General features: G+C 32.1%; 2 protein-coding genes across 5 annotated transcripts in view; both read right to left on the reverse strand.

Annotated features, from left to right (window-relative positions):
* The window catches only part of LOC111679780, a 55171-nt gene extending 45364 nt beyond the window's left edge, over window positions 1–9807 (reverse strand). Inside the window, exon 1 of the mRNA XM_023441376.2 lies at window positions 7465–9807. Coding sequence (XP_023297144.2) covers window positions 7465–9444 — 1980 coding nt within the window. The 5' untranslated portion in view covers window positions 9445–9807. The remainder of the gene's footprint in view (window positions 1–7464) is intronic.
* A 3937-nt stretch (window positions 9808–13744) lies between these two features.
* The window catches only part of LOC111679776 (cadherin-related tumor suppressor), a 228935-nt gene continuing 217551 nt past the window's right edge, over window positions 13745–25128 (reverse strand). For 3 of the 4 annotated variants that reach the window (XM_046946676.1, XM_046946680.1, XM_046946674.1), the window contains 2 exons: window positions 17511–22896; window positions 13745–17454 (listed from right to left, as the gene is read on the reverse strand). In XM_046946676.1, coding sequence (XP_046802632.1) covers window positions 14685–17454; window positions 17511–22896 — 8156 coding nt within the window. In that variant the 3' untranslated portion in view covers window positions 13745–14684. The remainder of the gene's footprint in view (window positions 17455–17510; window positions 22897–25128) is intronic. The other variant, XM_046946684.1, reaches the window with a different exon arrangement.

Here is a 25128-nt window from a genome sequence, read left to right on the forward strand (position 1 = left end):
GTTTATTTATTTAATTTTTCTGTTGATCCTTAAGTTCTCCTTTGAAAGTAATTTCCGGTTGTAATAAATGCGGCACGTCATACACTCACACACGTTTTAATATTAGAAGTGTTGAGGTGTATTTGTATTTCCTAAGTGGTGGCATTTTCAAATGTTCTGACAATAACTCTTCCCGAAAAAAGCAACAAATATTTATGTATGTATTTGCAGTTATTTAATGTTTTATTATATTTTTTTGTTACTTTTTCGTTTTTTTCCTTTTTTTGTTGTATGACCCAGATTTTAAGTTCTTTAAATAAATAAACTGGCTGCTGTTATGAGTATGTTGGCAGTTTGGTTTTCATAAATTGTTGGTGGTTTTTCTTTTTTTAAATAAAAATAAAATTAAAGAAAAGGAAATAAACCGGCGAATTTATCGCGTGTATGAAGAAATGACCAGTTAATGTTATTATTTTACTGTTGTTGTTTTGTCATTAGGGTTATCAGAATGAAATGATTTGTTTGTGCCGAAATGTTGTGTATTTTTTTTTATATGGCTTATATGAACCCAAAGGAGAACAAAAATAAAACTATCGGTTTTTGAACCCCGTTTAGTTTAGTCTAGAGTATAGACAGATTGAGACTAGACTAGAGAAGTCTACAGTCTAGTCTACAGTCTGGTCTATAGTTTATACTTTAGTCTACTCTATAGTCTAGTCTATAAACTGGTCCATAGTGTAATTTCTAAACTAATCTATAGTCTAGTCTATAAACTATGCTTTAGTCTAGTCTATGGTCTTGTCTATAGTCTAGCCTAGACTATAGACTTTATTACGGCCCAGACTACAGCCCGGATTACACTCTTGCCTAAAGCCTGAACTGTAGTTTATATTGTAGACAGGACTAAACTACGGTATATAATATAGACTAGATTGTAAATACTATAAACAATGTATGTATGTGTCATATATGTCCAATCTATAGACCTGAGTATAGTCTAATCTTTAGTCCGGACTATAATATAATCTGTTTTCCGGACTTTCTTTTATACATAGTCTAAATTATAGTCCAAAATATAAGATTATTTTAAAGTTTTTTTTTTATTTCATAAAACTGTAATATTTTTATCATAGTTCAGTTAAATACAAACATTTATATCATCAAAATAATATTTATATAAATTTTACTTAAAGTAACTGACCCCAATTCATAACAATCATCACAGTCAGCATGCAATCTCACACGCATTTTATGTACATAAGTATGTATGTAGGTGTACATGTATACTTGAAGGAAACAAAGAATCCTGATTTTGTTTTTTGTTAAAGCACCAAATTTTTTTTAACAAGAAATTGTGTGTACTTTTTGTGTATGGGTCAGTAAACAACAAAGCAAGTATTTGAATTTGAACATTTAGTTTTTATTTTGACGAAAAAAGTTACGAGATTCCTTAATATATGAAACACTTAATTACGAACTAAATTTTACTTACGTTTGGTGAGGAATTGGGTTAATTCTATTTAAACATCTAAATTATCGAAAATATTATTTTAATTGCATTAATAGAGATGTTAATCGTTACGTTTTGGTTAAAGCCGTTTTGTAAAGATTCAAAAAATTTAATGTAAAGTTTGTTTATAGCATACATGGGAGTAGTTAATTATATCGATTAATTTATTGACGATTTCATTAGCATTAAATTGAAAAAAATTATAATTATTTTTTTTTCATTAGCATTATTTTGTCTAATGGTAATGGTTTTTAATGAAACGATTTCATTAGTAATTATTTAAAAATAAATTTTCATTACCATTATTCAATGGATTTTAAAAATGTTCGAACAGTAGTTCTAATTTCGAAATTAATTTCGAATATCCGAACATTATAACGTATTGTCATTAGGTGAAATCATGTATGGCAAATTTCAGCACATTCGAATTAGAAAAACTAGTTTTAACAGCTTTAAAAATTTTTCGAACACGAGTTCGAATTTTCAAATTTTTTTTTTAGGTTTTATGACACAGAGATTAATTTAAAAACATAAAAAAATTTTCGAAAATAACTTCGAAATTTCGAACTTAATTTCGAATATTCGAACATATTATTGTATTGTCATCAGATGTACTTATGACTGCAAAATTTCAGCCAATTTGGGCTACGGAAACTGGTTTTAAAAGCTTTCAAACCTCGAATCTTCGAAAAATTTTCCTTAATATATTTTTCGACAATTATAAATACTAATTAAATTCGTTTTTGAAAATTCATTACCATTATCAAAAAAAGTTATAATGAAAAAAATATAATTTTCATTAAATGGTACTTAAAATATTTTTCATTGCAATTTTTTTATAAATGGTAATGAAGTTTTAATGCTTAATGAAAAATTCCCATGTATGGTTTATAGTATGATTGTTTTTAGGACAATAATGCTATAAAAATTAATTTTACCATTTTTTTTGTTAAGATTAATTGTGGTCTAAATTAATTTGTTTGTGGTGAAACAACAATTACAATTTTTATAAATAATTGTACATTTTCTTTATGCTGTCTGATCTACTGCTGGACTTACGTTATATGTATAAATGATTGTGAGAATGTTATTTTCTTAACGTAGGGTAAAATTACTCACATTCTCATACAGAAGTCAATGGAATTTGTTCGTGTTTAATTGTATTAAATAATACATTTTCTCATACAAATCAATATGGGTCAACTACAAATTTATTGACCTACTTCATGATTATTTTAAAATAAATTGTTTTACAATTAATAATTAATACATTTACCTTAATATTTATTTTAGCCAATAATTGAAACTGTATCAAAAAAAAAAAAAAAAAATGAAAGTAGAAACTGTGAATGTTTACACTTTTGAATGAAAGTTAGTAAACCAATGCATCATATGATGAAAAAAGAAAAACGACAAATGTAATCATAATTTAAAGCACGCATAGTTCTTAATTTACAATAACCATAAAAATATGGATATTAATTTTTATATACTATATATTTAAATTATTGCATATATGAGGAACAAAACCACAGAAGAAAATAAATATATTCGTATAATACTAATACATATGTGTAATAGTAATTCATATGAGTAATACATGTAAGTACATATAGTTAAAAGAACTAACCGTTAATAATTACTAATTTAATGGTAACATATATATAAGAAACGTGGGTGAAATTAAAAGAACTTTTAATTAAAAAATATTATTCAAGACTAAAATCTAGTCTAGTCTATAGTACATTCTATAGTCTAGTCTAGACAATATTATAGTTATAGTCTAGACTATAGTCTAGTTATGGTCCAGACTATAGTTTAATTATATTCCAGACCACAATATAGTTACCTGCCTATAGTATAGTTATGGTTTGATATATAGTCTATACTATACAAAAGATTGTAGTCCATCTTATATACAATCTGTGGCCCAGTCTATATTCTATGCCACAATCTAGTTTATAGTTATAATATAAATAATCTTCTCTATAGTCTACAATTTATATTCCATTCTATAGCGCACATTATAGTTAATTTTATATCCCAAACTGTAGCATGATCTGTAGTGCAAATTATAGATTACTGTGTATTCCATGCATTGTACAGAATATAGTCTTGCCCAGATTATAGTGTAGTCTAGATTATGGCGTAGTAGTCCGTTATATAATCCCTACAACAGTTCAGCTATAAACGGAACTATAGCTTATTAAAATATGTTCTATAATTTTGTCTATTCTATACTATAGTGTGGTCTTTGGTTCTATTTTCTAACATATCAGACTGCAGTCAAGTTTATAGCCCAGACTATGGTCCAGCCTCAGTCCAGACTTAAGTCTATAGCCCATATTGAAGTTTAGTAGTCTATACTATCGTATATCCTTACTATAGCATAGTCTATACTTAAGATATTAGTGTAGTCTATATTATAGACAATAGTCTAGTCCATTATTCAGACTAAAGATTGTACAACATATTAGTCTTTAGTCCAAACACACTAGGTAATAATCCTATATATAATATAGGATTATTGTCCAGACTTTATATTATAATAGACTAAAGACTAGCATTAAACCTGCTAAAATATAGAGTATAAACTAGTCTATAGTCTACTATAAAGTGAAGGCAAAATAGATTCTAGGATATAGTCTAGTTTATAGTATAAACCAAAGTATAACAAGTAGTCCGACTCTTTGACAGCAGTTCCTTACTCAAAGCATGTGATAGTGAAATACTCTTAATATGTATTGGTAACAAAAATGTAAATGTGTTGGTGCATTCTGAACACACAGAGTTTTATAAAAAATTACAATTTTAAATTTGTTTGAATTTTCAAAACCAAAAATTGAAACTAGGGTTCTATAGTTGAAACGAAAAGTCGACTTTTCGACTTTTTGCATTTTATGAAAAGTCGACTTTTTGCATTTTATGAAAAGTCGACTTTTCGACTTTCGACTTTTTGCATTTAGTTAAAAGTCGATTTTTCGACTTTTCGACTTTTAATATTTTATAAATAATCGACTTTTCGACTTTTTCCGACATTTTCCGACTTTTTTCGACTTTTTCTACTTTTTCCGACTTTTCGACTTTTTCCGACTTTTTTCTACTTTTCGACTATTTTCGACTTTTTCCGACCCGAGTTAAAAATTTATAAAGTTGCCAGAAGCGTAAATTTATAATGTTGCCATTTAACATTATATTATTATTATTATTATTACTATTATTATGTAATTTTTTGAGATTTTTCGACTTTTTCCGACTATTTTCGAGTTTTCCGGCTATTTTCGACTTCTTTCGACTTCTTTCGACTTTTCCGACTTTTTTCGACTTTTTTCGAATTCTTGACTTTTTCGACTTTTATTTACAAAGTCGATTTTTTGACTTTTTTCATAGACGATAGTCGAGTTATCGACTTTTTTTGGAACAAAATAGTCGACTTCGACTTTTTTCGACAAAAAGTCGATTGTTCGATTATTCGAAAGTCGATTTATAGAACCCTAATTGAAACTCTCTTTGTGAATTAAAATTCAACAACAACAAAAATGAAATGTTAATAAATAGAAAAAAATATTTTTTCCAGTTTAAGAAAATGAAACAATATTATATGTAAAAATTGCGATGAATTTATTTAAGAAAATACAGATTTTTTTTATGGATAGCTGGAATTTTGCGTACGATCCTTAAAATTGGTCAAAAAGTAAGGTGAACTTTTGAGTGTTTTGACATGTTTAAACTTCTCGCAAGAGAGTTGAATTCACACGCAACTCGTAGATGTGAGAGAATAATTTCCTATATGTGAGAATCGGACTACTTGTTATACTTTGGTTTAAACTTTATACATTTGTCGTACAATTAAGAAAAGCTTAATTTTATAAGAATAAATGTTTAAAATTTACTTTTTAATTGCAACAGGTATTAGTTATAGCATGGATAGAACAATTTCTTTTATTGACTTATTAATCAATCCTCGTTGTTGTATAAGTAAAGGCAGGGACCAGTCAGTCATAAAACAAATAATATACAATTCACCCAAAACAAGGTATACAGTATCCGTTACACAATTATTCTTCAATACATAAAAACAAAAGAATATAGAATTTATGTACGTTTATGTAAATATATGTACGTACACATGTACTACTTACGTCTTCAAATATAACTAAACTTAAGTAACATACACATATATATTTATTTATTATGAGAACTGGGTCATCAGGATGTTTTATGAATAATAAAACTGGTAATATTTAATAAAATCGACATGTATGTATTTATGTATATGAAGTAAGTTATTGCACACAATATGTACGTAACAAGTAAAAAATTACCCTACTTTATGATAAAATTATACCTTAAACATGATTTTGAATCCTTTTAAAAATCTATATATGAAAAGTTAGATCCTGAAATGGACCTATTGTTACAGTGTTTTGAAATTGATAAATGAAACTATTTATATGAAATTCCATCTTCAGTCATATCTTTATTATTTCATAATGTTGTTACATTACCAGGATATTTATGGGAAAGTAGGATGGTTTCAGCATATTCTATGATATGTGTAGGACAAATAATTTAGTAGTGTAGGGTATAAATATTACATGAATATGTACATCGTATGTGAAGGTAGACCTATTTTTTATCTGATAAAAGTTTTTGTATGTATTATTACCGCTATATGTAGAATACAATAATAAAAAAACCCTTTATTACTTTAACTATTAAACACATAGACATTGACGCGTCACAGACACTACTAAATAAATAAACGTGTAGGTATCTATTATAAAAGATAAAAATAAACATGTTGAATTTATTTATAATAAAAATAAAAAAAGAAACTTGAACATACCCTACCAGATTTTATTGGGAATGTAATGTTATGGATTACATAAGTTTGTAAGCAATTTATGTATAGTAAAGTTGTTACTATTATAAGGTCTTTGGATCCTATGTTAAATATATTCATATATCCTGTACTAAGAATACTGAATCATGTTCATTGAATTACAAAAATCTCTCTAAAAAAATCTGCATAACGAAATGATACATCTACTGCCAATATTTCATGATTTCGGCTAGAAAAAGTGAGTTGATTTTTGAATATAGCGCTTCTAAACGGTTTAGGAACTTAGATTTGTCAAAGTTCATTGAATCTCAAGAATTTGCCTAACAGGATAAGAAAAATGAAGCAAAGTAATAAAACAGGCCGACAAAATTTTTAATCTATAGCCTTTTCTAAAGGACTGATCTTGAAACGTTGAAACAAAAACTTTACTCGTAAAATTCTCATTTATTCTGTTTGCTTTATAATAAAGGCATAATATCTGACATATCTTCTTTCTTTATCAAGATATGTTCACCAAAAACTTTATATGATGATAAATTATCATTACTAGACCCCTTCTATTTTATGCCGTCAGAATGTAGTACTCATTGAAAAATATATTATTGAGTAAGTAAAGGCTGCACCCTGTTTTGCTGTGATATAATGAAAGCAATTAAGTATGATGCTAAATAATTCATTGTTTAATTCGACGAACTTTAACATGCTTTAAATGTTTTGGATTTAGTAAATTTTAGCAGTAATGTTGCTTAGTATTTGATAAATTAATTAAGCGTAGCAAAAAGCCTAAGTTAAAGTACATATTACGTGTATGTATAACTTTAACATTATTTTTTATTTACATAAACAATAATTAACATGTAATAAATTGTACACATTAATAATTCTTCATAAGTACATGAATTAATGTAACATCGAAGAAATCGAGTCAAGGTCGTTTTAATGATAGCCTATTCAAATTTCTTAATATACATTTATATGTGAATGTATGTAGACACATATATTGTATACTTATACATTTGACCTCATTATAGCCACTATCAATATAAGCGGTATTATATGTTTGATGGTAATATTTACAACACGTAAAAGCATTACAAATACAGACATACATATATACATTTTTACTTACTCCCGACCGCAAATCCATTAGTGTATCATTATCCACAATACCCAATTCCTCCCAAGATCGAGGAGGTGGTGGTTGAACCGGACTTTGTTGTTGACAATGTGTTTTCTTCTCTTGAGTTTCCATCCACAATGGTTGATTGCTAACGGATGAAGGTGTATTTAACTCTTCGGTTTTTAAACTGGCTCGCCTTGCAGTTAAAGCACGATTTGGTGAGGGATCTCGTTGCAAGTTGTGTAAAACCTCAATTTCCTTATGAGCCGTACGTGGACTTATAATATTGTCCACTGGACTAATACTTAAACGCTTGAAAGGTGATTTTGGAGAATCCTTAGGGGACTTTGCTGGAGATTTGGGGGAAGTAGTTTGGGAAGAAGCTGCTGGGGAAGGCGTTATTGAAGTTGACCCTGAGGACTTTAAAGTTGGTCCTGATTTGGGACGTGTTAATGGTTTTGTATTATCATTTGGAATATCCAGTGTTAAAACTGAAGTTTTACTAGAGTCAACAGTTGTAGGTGGAGATTGTAATATGAATGTGGGTTGATTGTCATCATTGACATGCATTGCCATATCATCTTTTTTATCTGTTTTTGTAAGTAACTGCTGAAGATTTTGCGTTTGCTGCTGCTGTTTTTGTTGATGATTGTTATTGGTTGTTGAATTTGCATCACTATCAGGCGTGCGCATTTTAACTACTTCCCCACCAAATGTTACTCGTTTTGGGGTACGAGAGGGCGTTGATGGCGTTACAATGGTGGTATAATATTCTTGTTTAGGTTTTTCCTCTTCCATATCATCAGAATCACTTAATAGTTTTACTAATGACGATGACGACTCACGTAGACTTTTAGCACTTGCTAAACGACCGCATATTACCTCATCTTCTAAACTATTGGGACAGGTTTCAGCTAAAGATTTATGGCACATTTCCGGCTGTACGATACAAACGTCATCATCTTTTGCCTCTAAAATACGCATTGTCAAAGTGTCGTCATTTATTTTTATTTCAGTTTCCATTATAACCTTGGCCGGACAAGCAAGGACAGTTTCAGTAGTACATTGCTCTTCTATCCTGACATCTTCCTCCTCAGAAGAACGCCAGCAATTAGCAAGTTTTGACGGCTTTTTAGCAGCCATTAAACGCCAAGTATTCGTATTAGATTCGGAGGATAAAAAAATCGCATTTGTAGGTTGTATTAAACCCTCTTCCTGCCCTGATAAACCATAAACATTACACAACAAATCAAATTCTCGATAAGCACCATGTGACATGTACTTCATAAACTCGCCTTCGCCTATGAGTTCACGCATTTTACGCAACACCTTAAGAGTGATTTCCTGGTGTGTCACTTGTCCCATTTTTTGTACTAACATATCGATGGTGGTTCTTAGTATAAAATGACTCTTAGTAGTGTGTAGGGTTGATTGAACTAATGCTGGCAACGACAGCATAACACCACAGGTCAAACGACCACCAAAAGGTTCATTGGTTATTTTTTGATTTAGACCAATATCAAGAATTTGTAACATTATGGTTTCAGGCATGGCAGTTTCCGCCAAATATACTCTTAAACAATCTAAACCACCCTTACGTACCGTAGGAGCCTGATGTCCCAAATTTTCTACTAACTGACCTATAAGAGGTTCCATATAAGGATCTGCCCTTGATTTCATCACCACCAATACATCCACAAAAACCCTAAGGGCATGTTGACGCACCTGCCACTCTGGATCTTTTAAACGTTCCAGGAACTCAGAAAACATTAAACGGGGACAAATAGTGTCGGGTAATTTACGTGTTCTTAAAATATGTTCCCACAGTGGTGTCAATTGTATGGTAGTGACCGTACTGGATGATGTAGCTACTCTATTTGTTGGTGGTAAACCAGCTGAATTACGCATGGTTTTTGTTGCAGTTGGTGCGGTATTGTTGTGAAAAATTCTATAATTTTCTTCTTTTTTATTTTGGTTACGTTGCTGCATAGTGTTTTTTCGAAGTTTTTCATTAGTAATACAATTTTTTACAGACTTTGTTGTTGTTATTTATAAAAATAACCTCCAGTTAATTGTTTCCTTAAACTTCAACCTTATTTCACAATGGCCTTTCTTGCTAAAACAACACACATTGAAACACTTGAAAATATATTTCAAAATTGAAAGAATTATTATTATTTTCTCTTTTCTTATATTTTATATTGCTTTATTATATATTTTATATTGTTTTTTAAAACATGCCATTTAGAAATAATTTTGTATATTATTTAAATACTTTTCAATTTTTATAATATTTTCTTTTTACATTATTTTTTTCCTTTTATCATTAATCATTATGTTCAACCACCGTTGCCTTTATATATTTTAACAGTTACTTTCACTTCAAAATACTCCATATGACTGAGAGTTTTACTGTTTTACACTTGCTTTTTGTTTGTAGCACTAACAGGTGAGTGTGAGAAAGTCAATTAAAAACTGACCATTAGAATGTTAAAGGGATGAGAGAGAACTTGTTACTTGAATGGTATTGCCAGAATTAAATGATGGCATAATGGATCCCACATATATTAATTTGAAATTCAGCAATAAACTTTTTTAATATGAACAAGTAAGAGTGCTATTTTCGCCTATGCCTAATCTTTTATACCCACCATCAAATAATGTATCGAAAAATATAATAACTGTTATGACCGTTAAAGTAATTTTCTAAAGGTATGATGGTCTTGTTTGTGTTAAGAAGCAAGGTAAGGGCAGTAACTTATGGCTCTATAAACTGCATTCCGGGGTTTACTTGTATGGAGACTTAGTGAAATTGTGGACCTTTCAATAGATAATAACAGTGTAATATTTCGATTAAAAAATTTATCAATTAAAAGTCTAAAAAAGTTGATTTCAGTACTTACTCATTAGCATTTTTACTCATTTTTTAACACGGTGAGGACAATAACTTACTACGCTCGTTTATAAACAACACCTTATATAAGTGCTTACACAAAGTTGGTTTGTTTTAAGTACAAAAATAATGCTCAGACAGAATACGGTTTGTATAAGGAACCTTTCATTATGTGTGTGTAAAAAAAAGTTGTTTAAATAAAATATGTTAATAAACGGTACAATGGACAGTGACATTGTGACTCTTTAAAAACAGAAATGTATTTGAAAATTTGTTTAGAAGTTTCGATTCAATAAAATGTGACTCGGATAGCCAGCCTTTGGCCGGGCACAGAGGTTTTAAATTCTATGTTATTTCGAATACTGGCTTCTCTAAATTAAACCTTTTTTTGATGAATGTCTTGTAATAAATTCATAGACTTTCATTTATTTTGCTCATCGATATTGTGACACTTTTGAAATTGTCATAACGTCCATGGACACTATAACTCAATTAAGCGTGTCATATCGTATGACACACCAATAAAATGGCAAAACTCAAATAAAAAAGAGTAATTAAAAGTAATGTAGATGGTATGTAGTATTCATTGTATGTAACAACAAGTGGAATAAAATTAAAAAGAATACAAAAATAAAAAAACTAATTTTCATAGTTAAGAAAAATATTAAAAATCAGTTTGGATGTTATTTTAAAAACTCATTTTATTAAAAAACCAACACTCAATCCACAGTTTTATTAACAACCCTGTGCATTATATAGTAGTATATTCGACTCTCCAAGAGTTAAAAGATATGCGCCTGCCTGAAAAAGATGTTTATTTTTCCTGTTTTGTTTTTGTTTTATTTTTCTTCAATAAATACTGTAACCAATCCTGTTGCATTACATTTTGTTTTGTTTAGTTTTGTAAAAATAAAAAGCACAAATACCTGAAACTGTCAAAACTCCTTTGTACCCTAGCTTTTGAGTTCGTTTTACATTTTGTTCTTTAGTTTACATTACAACTGTCAAACTAACGTTTTTAACAACGACAAATGGTCATGACAGGAAAATTTTCAATTTACACATACAAACACACATTTTTAATACAGACATTTGTTTGAAACTTATTTCCAAAGTGTATACATACTTGTAATTCTTCTAGGAAATGTGTCAGTTAAAATAAGGTTAAGTTAACATTATTTTAAGTTATAACTTACATTTATAAATTTATCAAATTATAAATATTTATTGTGTGAGATGTGAACAATACGTATTGCGTGTGTTTCGCATTTCAAATTGTTGCATGATTTATTCCAAACAAGTATGAATGTATAGTCGGGCGTAGCCGACCATATGATTACCTACACCAGTCAGTATGTATGTTAAAAATGAGGATTATTTAAAAACATAAATCATTTTGTTTGTTTTTTTAACTGTATTTCGGAATATTTTTACTTTTTTTTGGCAAAAAAAGAGATTTTTTAAGAGGGCTCAAAGGGGAGTAGGGCAAAATATGACCCTATCCTTAAAAATGTTGGTTCAATATTATTTATGTAAAATTTAAAAGTGTTATTAGTGTTTGTACGTGAATTTTGACCTTTAAGTCATTTTCTGAAGGGGAGTTTGTATGGGGGATAGGGTCAAATGAAGCCCGATCATTACAAAATCGGTAGTGTCATTTAAAATTCTATAAAACTAAGTTTTTTTCGACTTTTGTTAACATAATAGATCATTTAAATTAATTATAAACCAAAAGGCCCTATTTGGGGGGTACGGTTGTATGGGGGCTAGTCGAAATAATGGACCGATTTTAACCATTTTCAATAGGCTTCGTCCTTGGGCCAAGAGAAGCGTGTGTGCCAAATTTCATCCAATTATCTTGAAAATTGCGGCCTACATGGACAGCTAGCCAGCCAGTCAGACGGGCGGACATAGCTTAATCGACTCAGAAAATGATTCTAAGCCGATTGGTATACTTTAAGGTGGGTATAGGACGAATATTTTTGTATGTTACAAACATCAGCACAAACCCAATATACCCTCCCCACTAAAGTGGTGTAGGGTATAAAAAAGAAAAACTAGTAGTTCCTATTATATTACAGTTCGTATACAAATGTTTTAAGTGTCTTAAGATGTGATTTAGAATTTTTGTTGTAAAATATTAGTGTGCCAATTGAATTTGAATTATACATTATAATATTACATGAATTGGAGTACAAAAACAAAACGTTTACAATTGCTTAATAAAGCTTACAAAGTTACTATAATTTAATACAGTATATTACAAAAATATTTTATACAACAAAAATTTAATTGAAATTAAATTGAAATGATTTGTGTATTCGGTATCAGTAATCACATCATTGTGTAAAATTGAATCAATAATGAATCGAACTAGAGGCTGAGAGAGTTGTTGTACAGGCCAACGAAAAAAAGACTCTTAAAACCAATCTGACTCGATTCTATACTTAAAACTTAAAATATCCGCTGAAAATCACTTTCAAAGTCTGTTCTTTTGTGTGTTCGTGTAAACAAATAACTTGACGAAATGTTGGACTCACATTTCTCTCATCCTAGCCCCCATACTATATATTCTACAGAAAATGGCTTTAACGTCCATAATTCACTTGAGTGAGTGAGCGATATAAATGTACACATACATTATCTTTTTGGGTAAAAAAAACTTTTCTCGTAAAACGAAAAATTATTATTTCCTTTGGTCCTATTTTGGTAACATTTGTAAATTTTTTAACTCAATAAAATCTAATTTGTACCTTTAGAAAATCACAAGAAATACAATTCTGAAATAATGTTTTAAATGTTCTACTTTTAGAAGAAATATAAATGGGTGATTAGGACATTTTTGACTGTGATAAAATTGTGCTGAGCTTTTGTATACTTACGTAACTCATGCTTTGTCATCATATATATTTTCCAAATAAAAACATATGTAATTCATTATTTTTGCTTTAATTTTTATTTATTTTCTAAGAAAAAAATTTGTTACTTGTTTATAAAGTCTATTACAAAACTAAAAACAAATTGTTTACTATTCAAAAAAATTGTTCTTTTTTGTTTATAGAAAAACTACTGTAATAACTAAAGAAATTTGAATACAACAACATAGAAACAAAAAATAAAGAATAATTTTGATAAGTTTTTGTTTTTTATTACAAAGTATTTGTTCGTACATAAAATAAGCTAAAAGGATAAGGAAACTTAAAGCTTTTTTTAAAATTAGATTTAAAAATATATAAATAATATTGTTAAAAGCTTAAACACTAATTATTATATATAAACCTTATGGCAAGATTTTTTTAAACAATTATTAAAATACAGGGTGATTTTTAAAGATTTTGTCTTTTTAAATGTATAATTAAAATAAAATATTTTATAACTATCGTTCTATAAAAAAAAAAAAAAATAATATAGCACACAATTTGTTAAAGAATTTATAAGTTCGTATTGATTTAAATAAACTTGATTTGTTATATTAAAAAGATTTTTACAGTTTCCTATATTTAATTAATTAATTCTAACTTAATGTTAATAATGTCTATAGTTAATTGTTGTTTATAACTTATATAGTTTTGATTTTTATTTGAAATTGTTTTAAACTAAAACTTATGCACAAACCTATAACTTTTATTTTGTTGTCTGCTTTTCGGAAAATATTACTTGTTTTGTTTGGCTTGTTGCTATGTGTTAATATTGCTATATAAGTTAGGACACAAACCTTGATACAAGGTGATTCATATACACATTATTTGTTGCTTGTTTTAAATCTTTACTTTTTTAACTACAGCTAAATGACTTAATTTTATTTAAACATAGTTAAGTTTAAAACATTAATTTAAATCTATAATATCTTAGTGATCAGTTCTTTTTGTTTAAGAAGTTGAGTTGAAAAAAATTGTTCGTTTACTTTTTAAAGGCACTGTTAGTTTGTATGGAAGACTTTTTTAAATAATTTAGTTTAGATCATTTGAAAATGAAATGGCTTTACGAAATTTAGAACTAATTTAGAATTATAAAGATTTTTGATTTCTTTGAAACACATGGCAGAAGAAAAATTGGAACAAAAGTAAATAAAAACTCATTTACAAAAGCTTAAACAAAATTTTATAATATCTAATAAAACCTAAACTAATACTATTACTAAGTGCAAAAAACAGTTAACACAGCATTTTGTTGCTATTCTATGTATATATTATTTTAAATGTTTCTTTCTCTTTAACTATTTCTCATTCTGTTTAGTAATTTCAATATTAAATTCTCTTTAAAGCTTTACACTCCGAAATACCTTGACTGTTTTTATAAATATTAATCTCTGCCAAACTCCCTCTACCTTTTTTTCCTAAACATATTCCTCTGATTGTTTATTTTGACCCTGATTCATTCTCAATGATCCTGTGGCTCTTTGATCTGATCCTACATTATCCGGCAATTCAGCTATATCTTTAAATACTCCTACTAAACTTTCAAAATTCGGACCCCAATTAAGTAAGTATTCCCAACCCATGGGTGGCGGGGCTGTGGGTGAAGCAGCGCTATTGACTTGTCTATATAAAGCACCCATATGTGTTGATACATCATCATCGCTGGCTACCAAAGTACTAAGTGAACCCCGGAAAGAGGAATCGAAACCATCAAAGGAATGCGGAGGCATGGGAGGAGCCTTAGCTACCGCCGAACCTCTACTACCATCACCACTCATAGCTCGACCTACAGGATTACGTTCATCTGGTATACTTTTGCTGGTGGAAAATTTGGCATCTCCATTAATGCTGTTGTTGTCATATTCGATTTCCGAACAAGTAAAACTGTCATTACCACTTTCATCGGTGGATGTAGAACTGTGCGCATCGACATCTGTACTGTGTAAACCTCCACTCAAAGATAAATGATGTGCTCCTACTGGACCCCTGGGAGCTTCACTGCTTGATGATACCGCATCGAGTGTAGAGACTAAACTTGATGTTCTAGGTCTGGCATTTAAACGTTCAATTTCTTCGGCTGTCAAACCCATGGGGGCTTGTGAGGCAGTTTGGGCCGATACTACTGGTTTTTGACGACTGGCACTCGAACTTTGTCCCGAAAGTTGTGACATTACTGGACTATTTAGACTTCTCTCACTATTACTATGTAAAGCATCTTTTCCAACGCCTCCCGAACTGGAGGTAGTAGCCAAAAGGGCACTTTGTAAAGGTTTACCGGAAATATCATGCAATGTTAATATTCTCGGTTGTTGAGAACTCAATTCGGAACTTGGTGATAGTCTCGCTAATGGTGTACTTTGGTGCTGTCTAGGTGTACTTGAAGGTGGAGGCGGTTGATTAGCTTGCGGAGGAACTCCGCGCGGAACAAAAGGTCCTCCTACACCATGTCTGGGAGAATGTCGATGTTGCTGTTGTGATGCTGCTGACTGATGTTTATGATGAGTGTATGAGGCTACAGGAGCTGGAGTAGCTTTATATTTACGCACTCCTCCAGCCTCCCGATATCCTTTGTAGTGATACACAATATCTATATCGGAAGGAGCTATAGAACTAGCATTTTCTAAATCGTAATGCTCTGGATACTCAGAGTTCATATCTACAGAACTGGCATGATCATGGGGATGATGTGATTGACTGGGTGGTGGTATGGGTGGGTGGTGTTCATCACGTAAAGGGGGACTTTTACTTACCACCTCCCTTTCAATTATGTCTGGTCTTTGAGGTCTTTGCTGCTGATGTTCTCCGGGATTAATTTCTCGTTCTTTAAACTTTTTCGAAATCAATTCGGGACCTACCATATGATGACCCGGCACACTTCTGATCAAATCACCGTTATCATTGTGATAACCCACTTGAGCTTCATTACCATGCATACCTCTGGACAAAACATGATCGGCAGGATTTTGGGAAACTCCAGCACCACCTAACATGGTAGAAGGAGGATTATGTTTGATTTTAAATCCAGGAACACCACAACTTAAACTGCCAATTTTTTCTTGCTTACCACGGAAACGATATATGACATAGGAGCCCAGAATTGCAACAACCAATATAACAAAGAAAACTATAACGAGAGTAACACCTATGCTGATAGGATCAGCAACTTGGGCGGCACCAATACCCATAACACCAGCACAACCATGAGTAATTTTTCCACGTGACAATACTTCACTGAATACACTGCCAGAGCCATTAAAGGGTTGTATTTCGTTATTGATGGTGAAGTTCGCAAAACAACCTTCATAGTTCGTGGGCATGTGTTCTTGTGGTAGATATTCCCTTCGAACGCCGCCGACAGACAAAACTGTTAAATACGGATCCAAATAATCATGAACGCCGGCAAAATCTAATTCCTCTCCGGCACGAGCATCGTCTATTATAATGCGTAAAATGCGATTTACCGAGTGCAGAGTTATATTATGCCATTTTCCATCGTTTAGTTTGGCAGGATTACTAATGGTCATATTTACTATACTATCTTGATTGGAGTAATACACCATTTTACCATTTTGTAACTCCAAGGAAGTATAATGATTATTACTAGCTGCAAAAAGTAGCAGACCATTCTCCTTGTAAGTGCGGAATATTAAACTTAGAGTCTTGGGTAGTTCATTGGTTTGAGCCAAAGCGGTTAAATTGTCATGATCTATTGTAAATCTGCGTTGTCTTGAGATATCATACGACCAAATGCTATTACCCGCATAGAGATTGTCCAACAATTGCATGCGTCTGTGCTTTTCGGTGATTTTGAATTCAATAAAGGCGCCATCAGTTATGCTTATAGGTTCCAAAGAATTCTGACAATCAGGCGAAAGTAGACTGCCACCACATTGACACATAGCTGTATCCCAACGATCCATGCAACTACCGAAAGGACCACAAAGATTTGCAGTTAGATCTGTATTGGTCGATTGTATACAAGGTCCACCATTCAGATTACGGTTACAGGTTATTGATATTGATCTCTGCTTAAGAGGCTGACTAAGATTAAGTGCACGACCGTTAACAGAAACACTGTGAACGCAGCCAACCAAATCGTCAGTGTGCAGTTGGCCAGGACGCTCTAAAACAGGATCTGCAGATATAAGGCCTCCCAAAAGTAATGGCTGTTTATTGAAATTTAGTGTTCTAAAAAAAACATTATTAGCTCTAAATTTGTTTAAAATGTATGTTAAAATACTTACCCTATAGGACCCACATCGTCAGCATAGCATGTAGTATCTCCAGGTCTGCATTCCTCACATACATCGCCATTTTCTACACAATTGGCCACACTTAAAGACATTACACGACCATTGCGTGTAGCCGTAACTTTATGCCAATTACCATCAGCTAGATTCAAATTATTGCTACCACCTACTACCACAGTCGTTATGGCAGTACGAGCACCACCAAATGAGAAGAATGCTTTTCCTCTTACCACCTCGATTGCTACGAAATCAGATCTTCCTCCCGATTGTATACCATAGTTATACATAAGTAAAGCATCTGGTTTAGTTGTAGCAAATACTACTGAAATATCGTTTGTTGCTGCATCCAAAGGTGGGAAAGTCATGAATGACAAATCACCAAAACCAAATGTAGTCTTCTCACAATGTCTACCATAGCGACCCTCCGAACAGGTACACTTATAACCAGGCTTTATGGCTACACAAACGCCACCATGCAGACAAGGATTTGGTCGACATGAATCAGCTACATGTTCACACTGATTACCACGATAACCTGGACGGCATAGGCAGAAGAATGAAGAGCCGTCGGGACTAGAACGGCATGAACCACCATTACTACAAGGGTTACCGGAGCACACATCACCTCTTTCCTGCTGGCAGTATTTTCCTTCACGATTGGCTGGACAGTTACACTGAAAATCGTAACCTAAACGTCGGCATTGAGCATTACCATGGCATGGGTTTGGAGCACAAGGATCTTGTCTTTTATCACATTGTTGACCCATAAAACCGTCTGGACATTTACAGATGAAATCGTGTGTTACCAATGGTCCACTGAAGATTAAAGATTCACTGTCAACAATATTCAAGGTTTCTGAATCATGTAATCTTCTCTCAGAGGTACATAAACCACCATTGTCGCAGGCCTGAGACAATGAACAGGGATCATAACCGATTACCACATTGGTGGCTGTCTTCAGCAGTCTAGTAACAGCTTCACGTTTCTTGCTTAGGCGATCAACTAAGTAATGGGGCAAGCGATAACCTTGATTAGCCATTTTTAAGGCAATCATAACCTCTAAATCGGTCGAATTATACGTAGTATTTCGTACACTATAAACCAATAGGTTTTCCGAAGAATCTACAGCTGATTTCATAAGATCCACGAAGTTACGATAGTAAGAAGCCAAGAAATTTTCGGCCGTCATGTTGCGTATAAGTACAGTGATTGAATTGGCTATAGTACTGTTGTCGAAATTTTGGAAACCTACGGTTACAGTGGAAACAACATCACCATGTTTACCATCGTTACCCGATATGGAATAGGAGTAACCATTATTCACAGAAGTTTGGTAGGTAGTATGTAAATCGCAGGCATTCGGTATGATCAACAACCCCATGGGACTAGATTGCGAACTAGGTATTATACGGCATCTATAATTGCCAGTTACATCAGCATCATTCGGATGTACATCTGCTATCTTTCCAATGGGCATATTGTCATTAAAGACATTTAGTAGTACATGTACAGTGCGCGTAGATGAAGGACTATCATTTTGATCTAATACTTTAATAATCAATTTGTGTTGGGCCTTTTGTTTGGGTTGACCGTTATCTTCAACCTCTATGATGGCTTCTAATTCTGGCGTTTGTTCGCGATCAAAACTGCGTGTTGATTTCACTAAACCTGAATGTTTGTCTATGGTTATGAACGCCTTATGTTTACCTCCAATTAAATAGTACATGAAAGGTCCACCGTTTGGTGGCAAGTCGGGATCTGTTGCTGAAAGCGTCATTATTGATGTACCAGCTGGTTCATTTTCAGAAATATAACCAATTAAACCATCATTGGAGAATGTAGGACCGTTGTCGTTAACATCCAGTAACTCAATTCTAACCATAGTGGTACCAGTTTGAGGAGGTAAACCAGTATCTATGGCACCTACTACCAAATTATATTCTGGTACTTGTTCCCGATCCAATTTCTTGGAAGTGGCGATTTCTCCAGTTTGTGGATCTACTTTAAAAGTTTGATTTATGTTACCATTAATAATGGAATAGCTGAATTGATTATTTTGTGGTCTAACATCTTTGTCTACAGCCTTTACATTTACAACTTTACTACCCACTGTAGCAGCTTCAGAAATTTTGGCCATGTACAGAGACTTAAGGAATTCTGGAGGATCATTGCCATCCTGTATGGATATAATAACTTGAGCTTCATCGGTATCATTGCCACGTATACTGCCATAGTTTTTAGCCATCACCGTTAAAACAGCACGACTTTGAGTTTCACGGTCCAAGTGACGAGAAACGTATATAAAGCCAGTTGAGGGATTGATAGAAAATCCTTTATCATTACTGGAACCCACCAATAGATAGTACACATTACCATCTTCTCCAGCATCTTTGTCAGTAGCTTGTATTGAGCCCACGGGAGTTCCAACTTCTGCAGACTCCGAAACATCAAAATGAAAAACTGGTTGTACAAATTGTGGATAAAATTCATTGACACCTCTTATGTGCACAATAATTTGGCACATACTATGCATATGTGAATCTGGATTGGCGGCCATTACTTGCAAAGTGTATTCGTTTCTTTCTTCATAGTCAAAACTTACCGAAGATGTTATTACTCCGGTATTTGCATTGATGGCAAAGAAATTTTTACCTGAACCCGAAGTTATGGAGTATCTTATAATGGAATTTTTGGGAGAGTCCTTATCTTTAGCTTGAGCTCTGAACACATAACTATGAGCCGGCTTGTTTTCGGATATAAAAGCATGATATTCAGATTGATTGAACAGTGGAGGATTGTCATTGATATCAGTGAGTATTACTGTAAGCTGGGCTACTGCTGTTTTGGGTTTAAAGCCTAGATCTTGTACTGAAATGTTTAAGTGATATTCTTGTATAGAATCATAATCCAAAGGTTGTAATATTATAACAGCTCCAGTTTCAGCATCCACTTTAAATTCAGGTCTTTCATTACCTCCTGCTATGGCATAGCGTAACATGCCATTCAGACCTTCATCTCTATCTGAAGCTGATACTGTTAGTATAGTCGAACCTACAGGTTCATTTTCAGGCACTATTACCTGATAACTTAAAACAGTAAATTCTGGTGAATAACGATTTTCACCAGTAACAATAATATGAACACGAGTTTCATCACTTTTCGAGGGTACACCATGGTCAGATGCCTTTACATTTAGATAGAACAATGTATTGGGAGTCACTTCTAAGACTTTTGATAGAGAAATCCAACCATCTTGATGACTGATGCTAAAGAATTCGGTACCATTGCCTTGCTTAAATGAATATTCTACTTCGGCATTCACTCCCGTGTCTAGGGAATCATGAGCCTGCACTCTAACCACCCTTTGGCCAACACGAGCATGCTCCGGCACCGGAGATAAATACAATGATTTTTCAAATTTAGGAGCATGATTATTAGCATCTACTATGTTAATGTTAATCATACATTCTGAATATAAAGGTGGTTTTCCATTGTCTGTAGCTATAACAGTTAAGGTATAAACATTTTCCGGTGAGGCCTCATATTGCGAGTGTTTATATTTAATAGATTTTTTGCTAAATATTTCTCCTGTGGCAGGATCTATAGTGAAAATATCGGAAGGATGTTGCAGAGAAAATGATATAACTGAATTGGGACCATGTTTGTCTCTATCGTTGGCCACCACCTGTCCGACAAATGCCACTGCTCTCTGTAATTCCGGAAAGTTGAAACTATAAAAGCCACGCTCAAATTCTGGTGCATTATCATTTTGATCTTGAATTGTTATGGTAATGGGAGTATCCGATCTCCAGGCACCATCTGAGGCTGTTATCTTCAAAATATATTCATCTTGTTCTTCACGATCAATATGACCGTCGACGGTAATATTACCACTTATAGAATCTAATTTGAATTTTTCACCAGGATTTTCTGTTAAGGTATAAATGGCATTGGCATTAGGGCCTTCATCCAGATCCATTGAGGTTACTTGTATAACAAAACTGCCTATTTCCGCATTTTCAGTGACATTAACCGAAAATAGGCGAGTAAATTTGGGAGGGTTGTCATTTTTATCGAGAAGATTAAGGAGAACAGTGGCCGAGCCAGTTAACTGCGGCATACCCTGATCAACAGCTTCCACAGTTAGTTCATAATGACTCATTTCTTCACGATCTAAACGCATAGTGGTGTAAATCTCACCAGAGTCGGCATCAATTTCAAATGTGCCCTCAAAATCATCTAACAAGCGATAAGTTACCTCGCCATTATCCCCAGAATCACGATCATTTGCCTTAACTTTAAAAATCGTTTGTGGAGGCGATTCTTCTTCCATAACTTCAGCATTATAAATGAGTTTTTCCATGACCGGAGCATTGTCATTGGCATCGGTAACATTAATAGTCAAAAGCATAACACTCCTTAAAGGCAAACGATCCGAGTCTAAAGCTTCCAACCAAATTTCATATTGAGAAGACATTTCATAATCCAAACCATCTTTTCCTATAGTAACCACTCCTGTAGTTGAATCAATTCTAACCGCTTCTCCCAAATTTCCACCAGCAATGGAATATTTTATATTACCAGCTGAACCCTTTTTGGGTGATGATGCTGTAATGGTGGTTATCTTTTTACCAGGTGCCACATCTTCCGACAACATAAATTGGGTATTTGCCATATAATTGAAGGAGGGAAAAGAAGAGGAAGGTTTCATCGATATCATTAGATCTGATTGAGAGGATTTTGAGGGAATGCCTTGATCGAAAGCATGAATCACTAAAGAATATTGTCTATTCAAATCAGAACCCAAATTTCGTTTAGTTTTTATAACACCAGTTTTGGCATTAATTGTAAAATATTCGACATCTTTACCACTGATATTATACATAACTAAAGCATTGAGACCTTCATCATTATCTCGAGCCCAAGCACCAAACACAAACTCATTTTGGCCTGTCTTATCGGGTATATTAATATGATATTGATTGGCCTCAAAACGCGGCATATTATCGTTGACATCTTGTACACTTATAGTCAAGTTAACAGCTGTTGCACGTGGTTCTGTAGCAGAACTATCCTGAGCCATTAGAGTAAGAAAATATACTGCCGTTTCTTCTCTATCCAATATAGCAGCTGTAGTTATTTCTCCAGTTTCGGCATTACAATGAAATCTTTCCAGTTTTTCTCCCAGCAGAGTAAAACGTATTTTAGCGTTAAGTCCAGCATCTTTGTCATTGGCTATAGGCTGTATAACTTTGGTACCTATGGCTTGATTTTCATGTACAGTTGCATGATAGGATTGACGCTCAAATTCTGGACTGTGATCGTTCATATCTTGAACGATGACTTTAACAATACCAGTACCGGTTAAGGGAGGAGAACCTGGAAAAGAGAATTAAATAATCAATTAAATGTTTTTTTTCATTCTTTTTATAAAGAAATATTAATTCATTCTATTATGAATGTTTTGTCAGTTTTATCAGCATTCCGTTCAACCTTCCATTCATATTTCTGAATAACCTATATCTAGCTGTCCTTTCATCCGCCTGTACTGAAATAACGGAGGACCTGTATATATTAGACCATAACTCCAATAAAGAGCCTATTTTCGAAAATTTATGGGAACCTCCTTTAGACATAAATTTTGACTTTTAAATTTTATTTTATAAATAAAGCTATAATTACCCTAAGAGGACCCATCATTTGAAAAAAGCTAAACTTTGGAAATAAATTCTATGTTGTTAAAAATAAACCCCAAATAATATTTACCATTTTTTAATAAATATGTCTTTGGCTATCTGAAAATTTTTTTGATTTGTTTTTCTTGTTTGTTGAGCTTATATTGCCAAAGCAACAAGATGAATATCTAATTTCTTTTTTTTTTTCATTTTGTACATTTTGTTTAGTTAGCAGACGAAAAAACATATTTGTTATGTATAATTCTGTATTTTAAACCTGATCTTAATGCCTTAAGTATATGACCATATTTCAATATCACTCCCATGAACTTTTTTTCGTTACTTTAGTTTTCTTATAGCTTCCAACACACAAACTGAAAAGCAAACAAAAAAAAACTTAACATAGAAGCAGTCCAAGTTATAAGAGCAACTAAAATAAAATTGAGGAAAAAAATTAAACCGCATCATGTATAAGCAAGAATTTGCATAGCAAATGGTAACCCCTAGCAATGTAATTTTCATGGTTTTCTGCCATATCGAGTACAATAACAAACTAACGCACATGCATATAAGAAAAACAAAAATCGACTAAAATAATGGTAATGGTTAGAAAAAAAAACAACAACAAAATTAAAAACCAAATACTAAAACAGCAGCCTAAACAGATCGACTAGGAAATGTGGAATGAAAATAAGGACGGACTTGAAAAAAAAAACACAAACACATACTTTAACTTTGGTGGTCTATCTGTGGCCATAGCTAAAAACTTTAGCAATAACTACAATAACAACAACAATATCACTAACTTCAAAAAAGGTGCAATGTTACAACAATTGCCAATTGTTGTTATGATTATCATGCAACACAACACTACCACCACACTAGCATCATATGCAAGTTATCTGTTATTTTTTTTAATTTTTCTATTATTTTATGTTTTTTTTTGTTAAAAAATAAATATAAAGCATATTTTTATTTAATTGCAAAACATGACAAAATAACATTAGAGAAAATATGGTATATATTTTTTGGTGGATTTCTATTGATAGTATTTTTTTTTTTGTTTAACGTAATATAATAACGGAAAATATTTGTTTTGTTCATTTTGCAAAATGTTAACAAAAATAAAAAAACAAGAAACACGTGCAGTTAACCCTTAAATGAGCGCCGAGGGTCCTTACTATACGAAAACATCTAGTACTGGAAAAACACTCTTTCGCATAAGAATAATGTAGATAATTTTATGAGAAAACTTTCATTATACGACACTTTTCTATTCGATAAATGTTTTTCCAAGACTCTTCAATACAAAAATGTATTTCCGAGACAATATTCTATTTGAAATGTGTCTTTTTAAGACACATTTATATATGAAAATTCTAAAATTTATTAATGTACTAAAACAAAGGACTTAAGACACGAACTATACAAAGAACATTTTTCTAATTGTTGCAATAACAGCAAATTTGTTAGTCAAAGATATAAACATACATATTTGAAATTCCGCTATATGTAACGAAATATATATTTTGTTGAAAATATATAAAAGAAAAATATACTAATTAATCATGAATCTCTCTTTTTACTTTTCAAAACGAAAACGTTATTTCCAGGACCCTTTTCTATATGAAAACTATTTTTATAAGACATATTTTTATAAGACACATATCAAAAAGTAAACTGTATTTCCAGACTAGCCTACCGTCTTGCGAAGATACATTTCTAAACATTGCTTTCAAACCACAGAAAATTATCCTTCAAAAACATTTTTCGAATTCCACAAACATTTTACTGCATTTCAAAGTTTTTTTTAAGAAAACAGTTTTTCTTACAAAGAAATATTTCTATAACAAATTTAAAACAATTTTGACTCTTAAAGGTTTAAAAATATAACCTCTTTTTTGCTAATATTATTTTTTTATATTGATTTTGAGGC

Source organism: Lucilia cuprina, chromosome 2 (genome assembly GCF_022045245.1).
Source record: "Lucilia cuprina isolate Lc7/37 chromosome 2, ASM2204524v1, whole genome shotgun sequence".
NCBI lineage: Eukaryota > Metazoa > Arthropoda > Insecta > Diptera > Calliphoridae > Lucilia > Lucilia cuprina.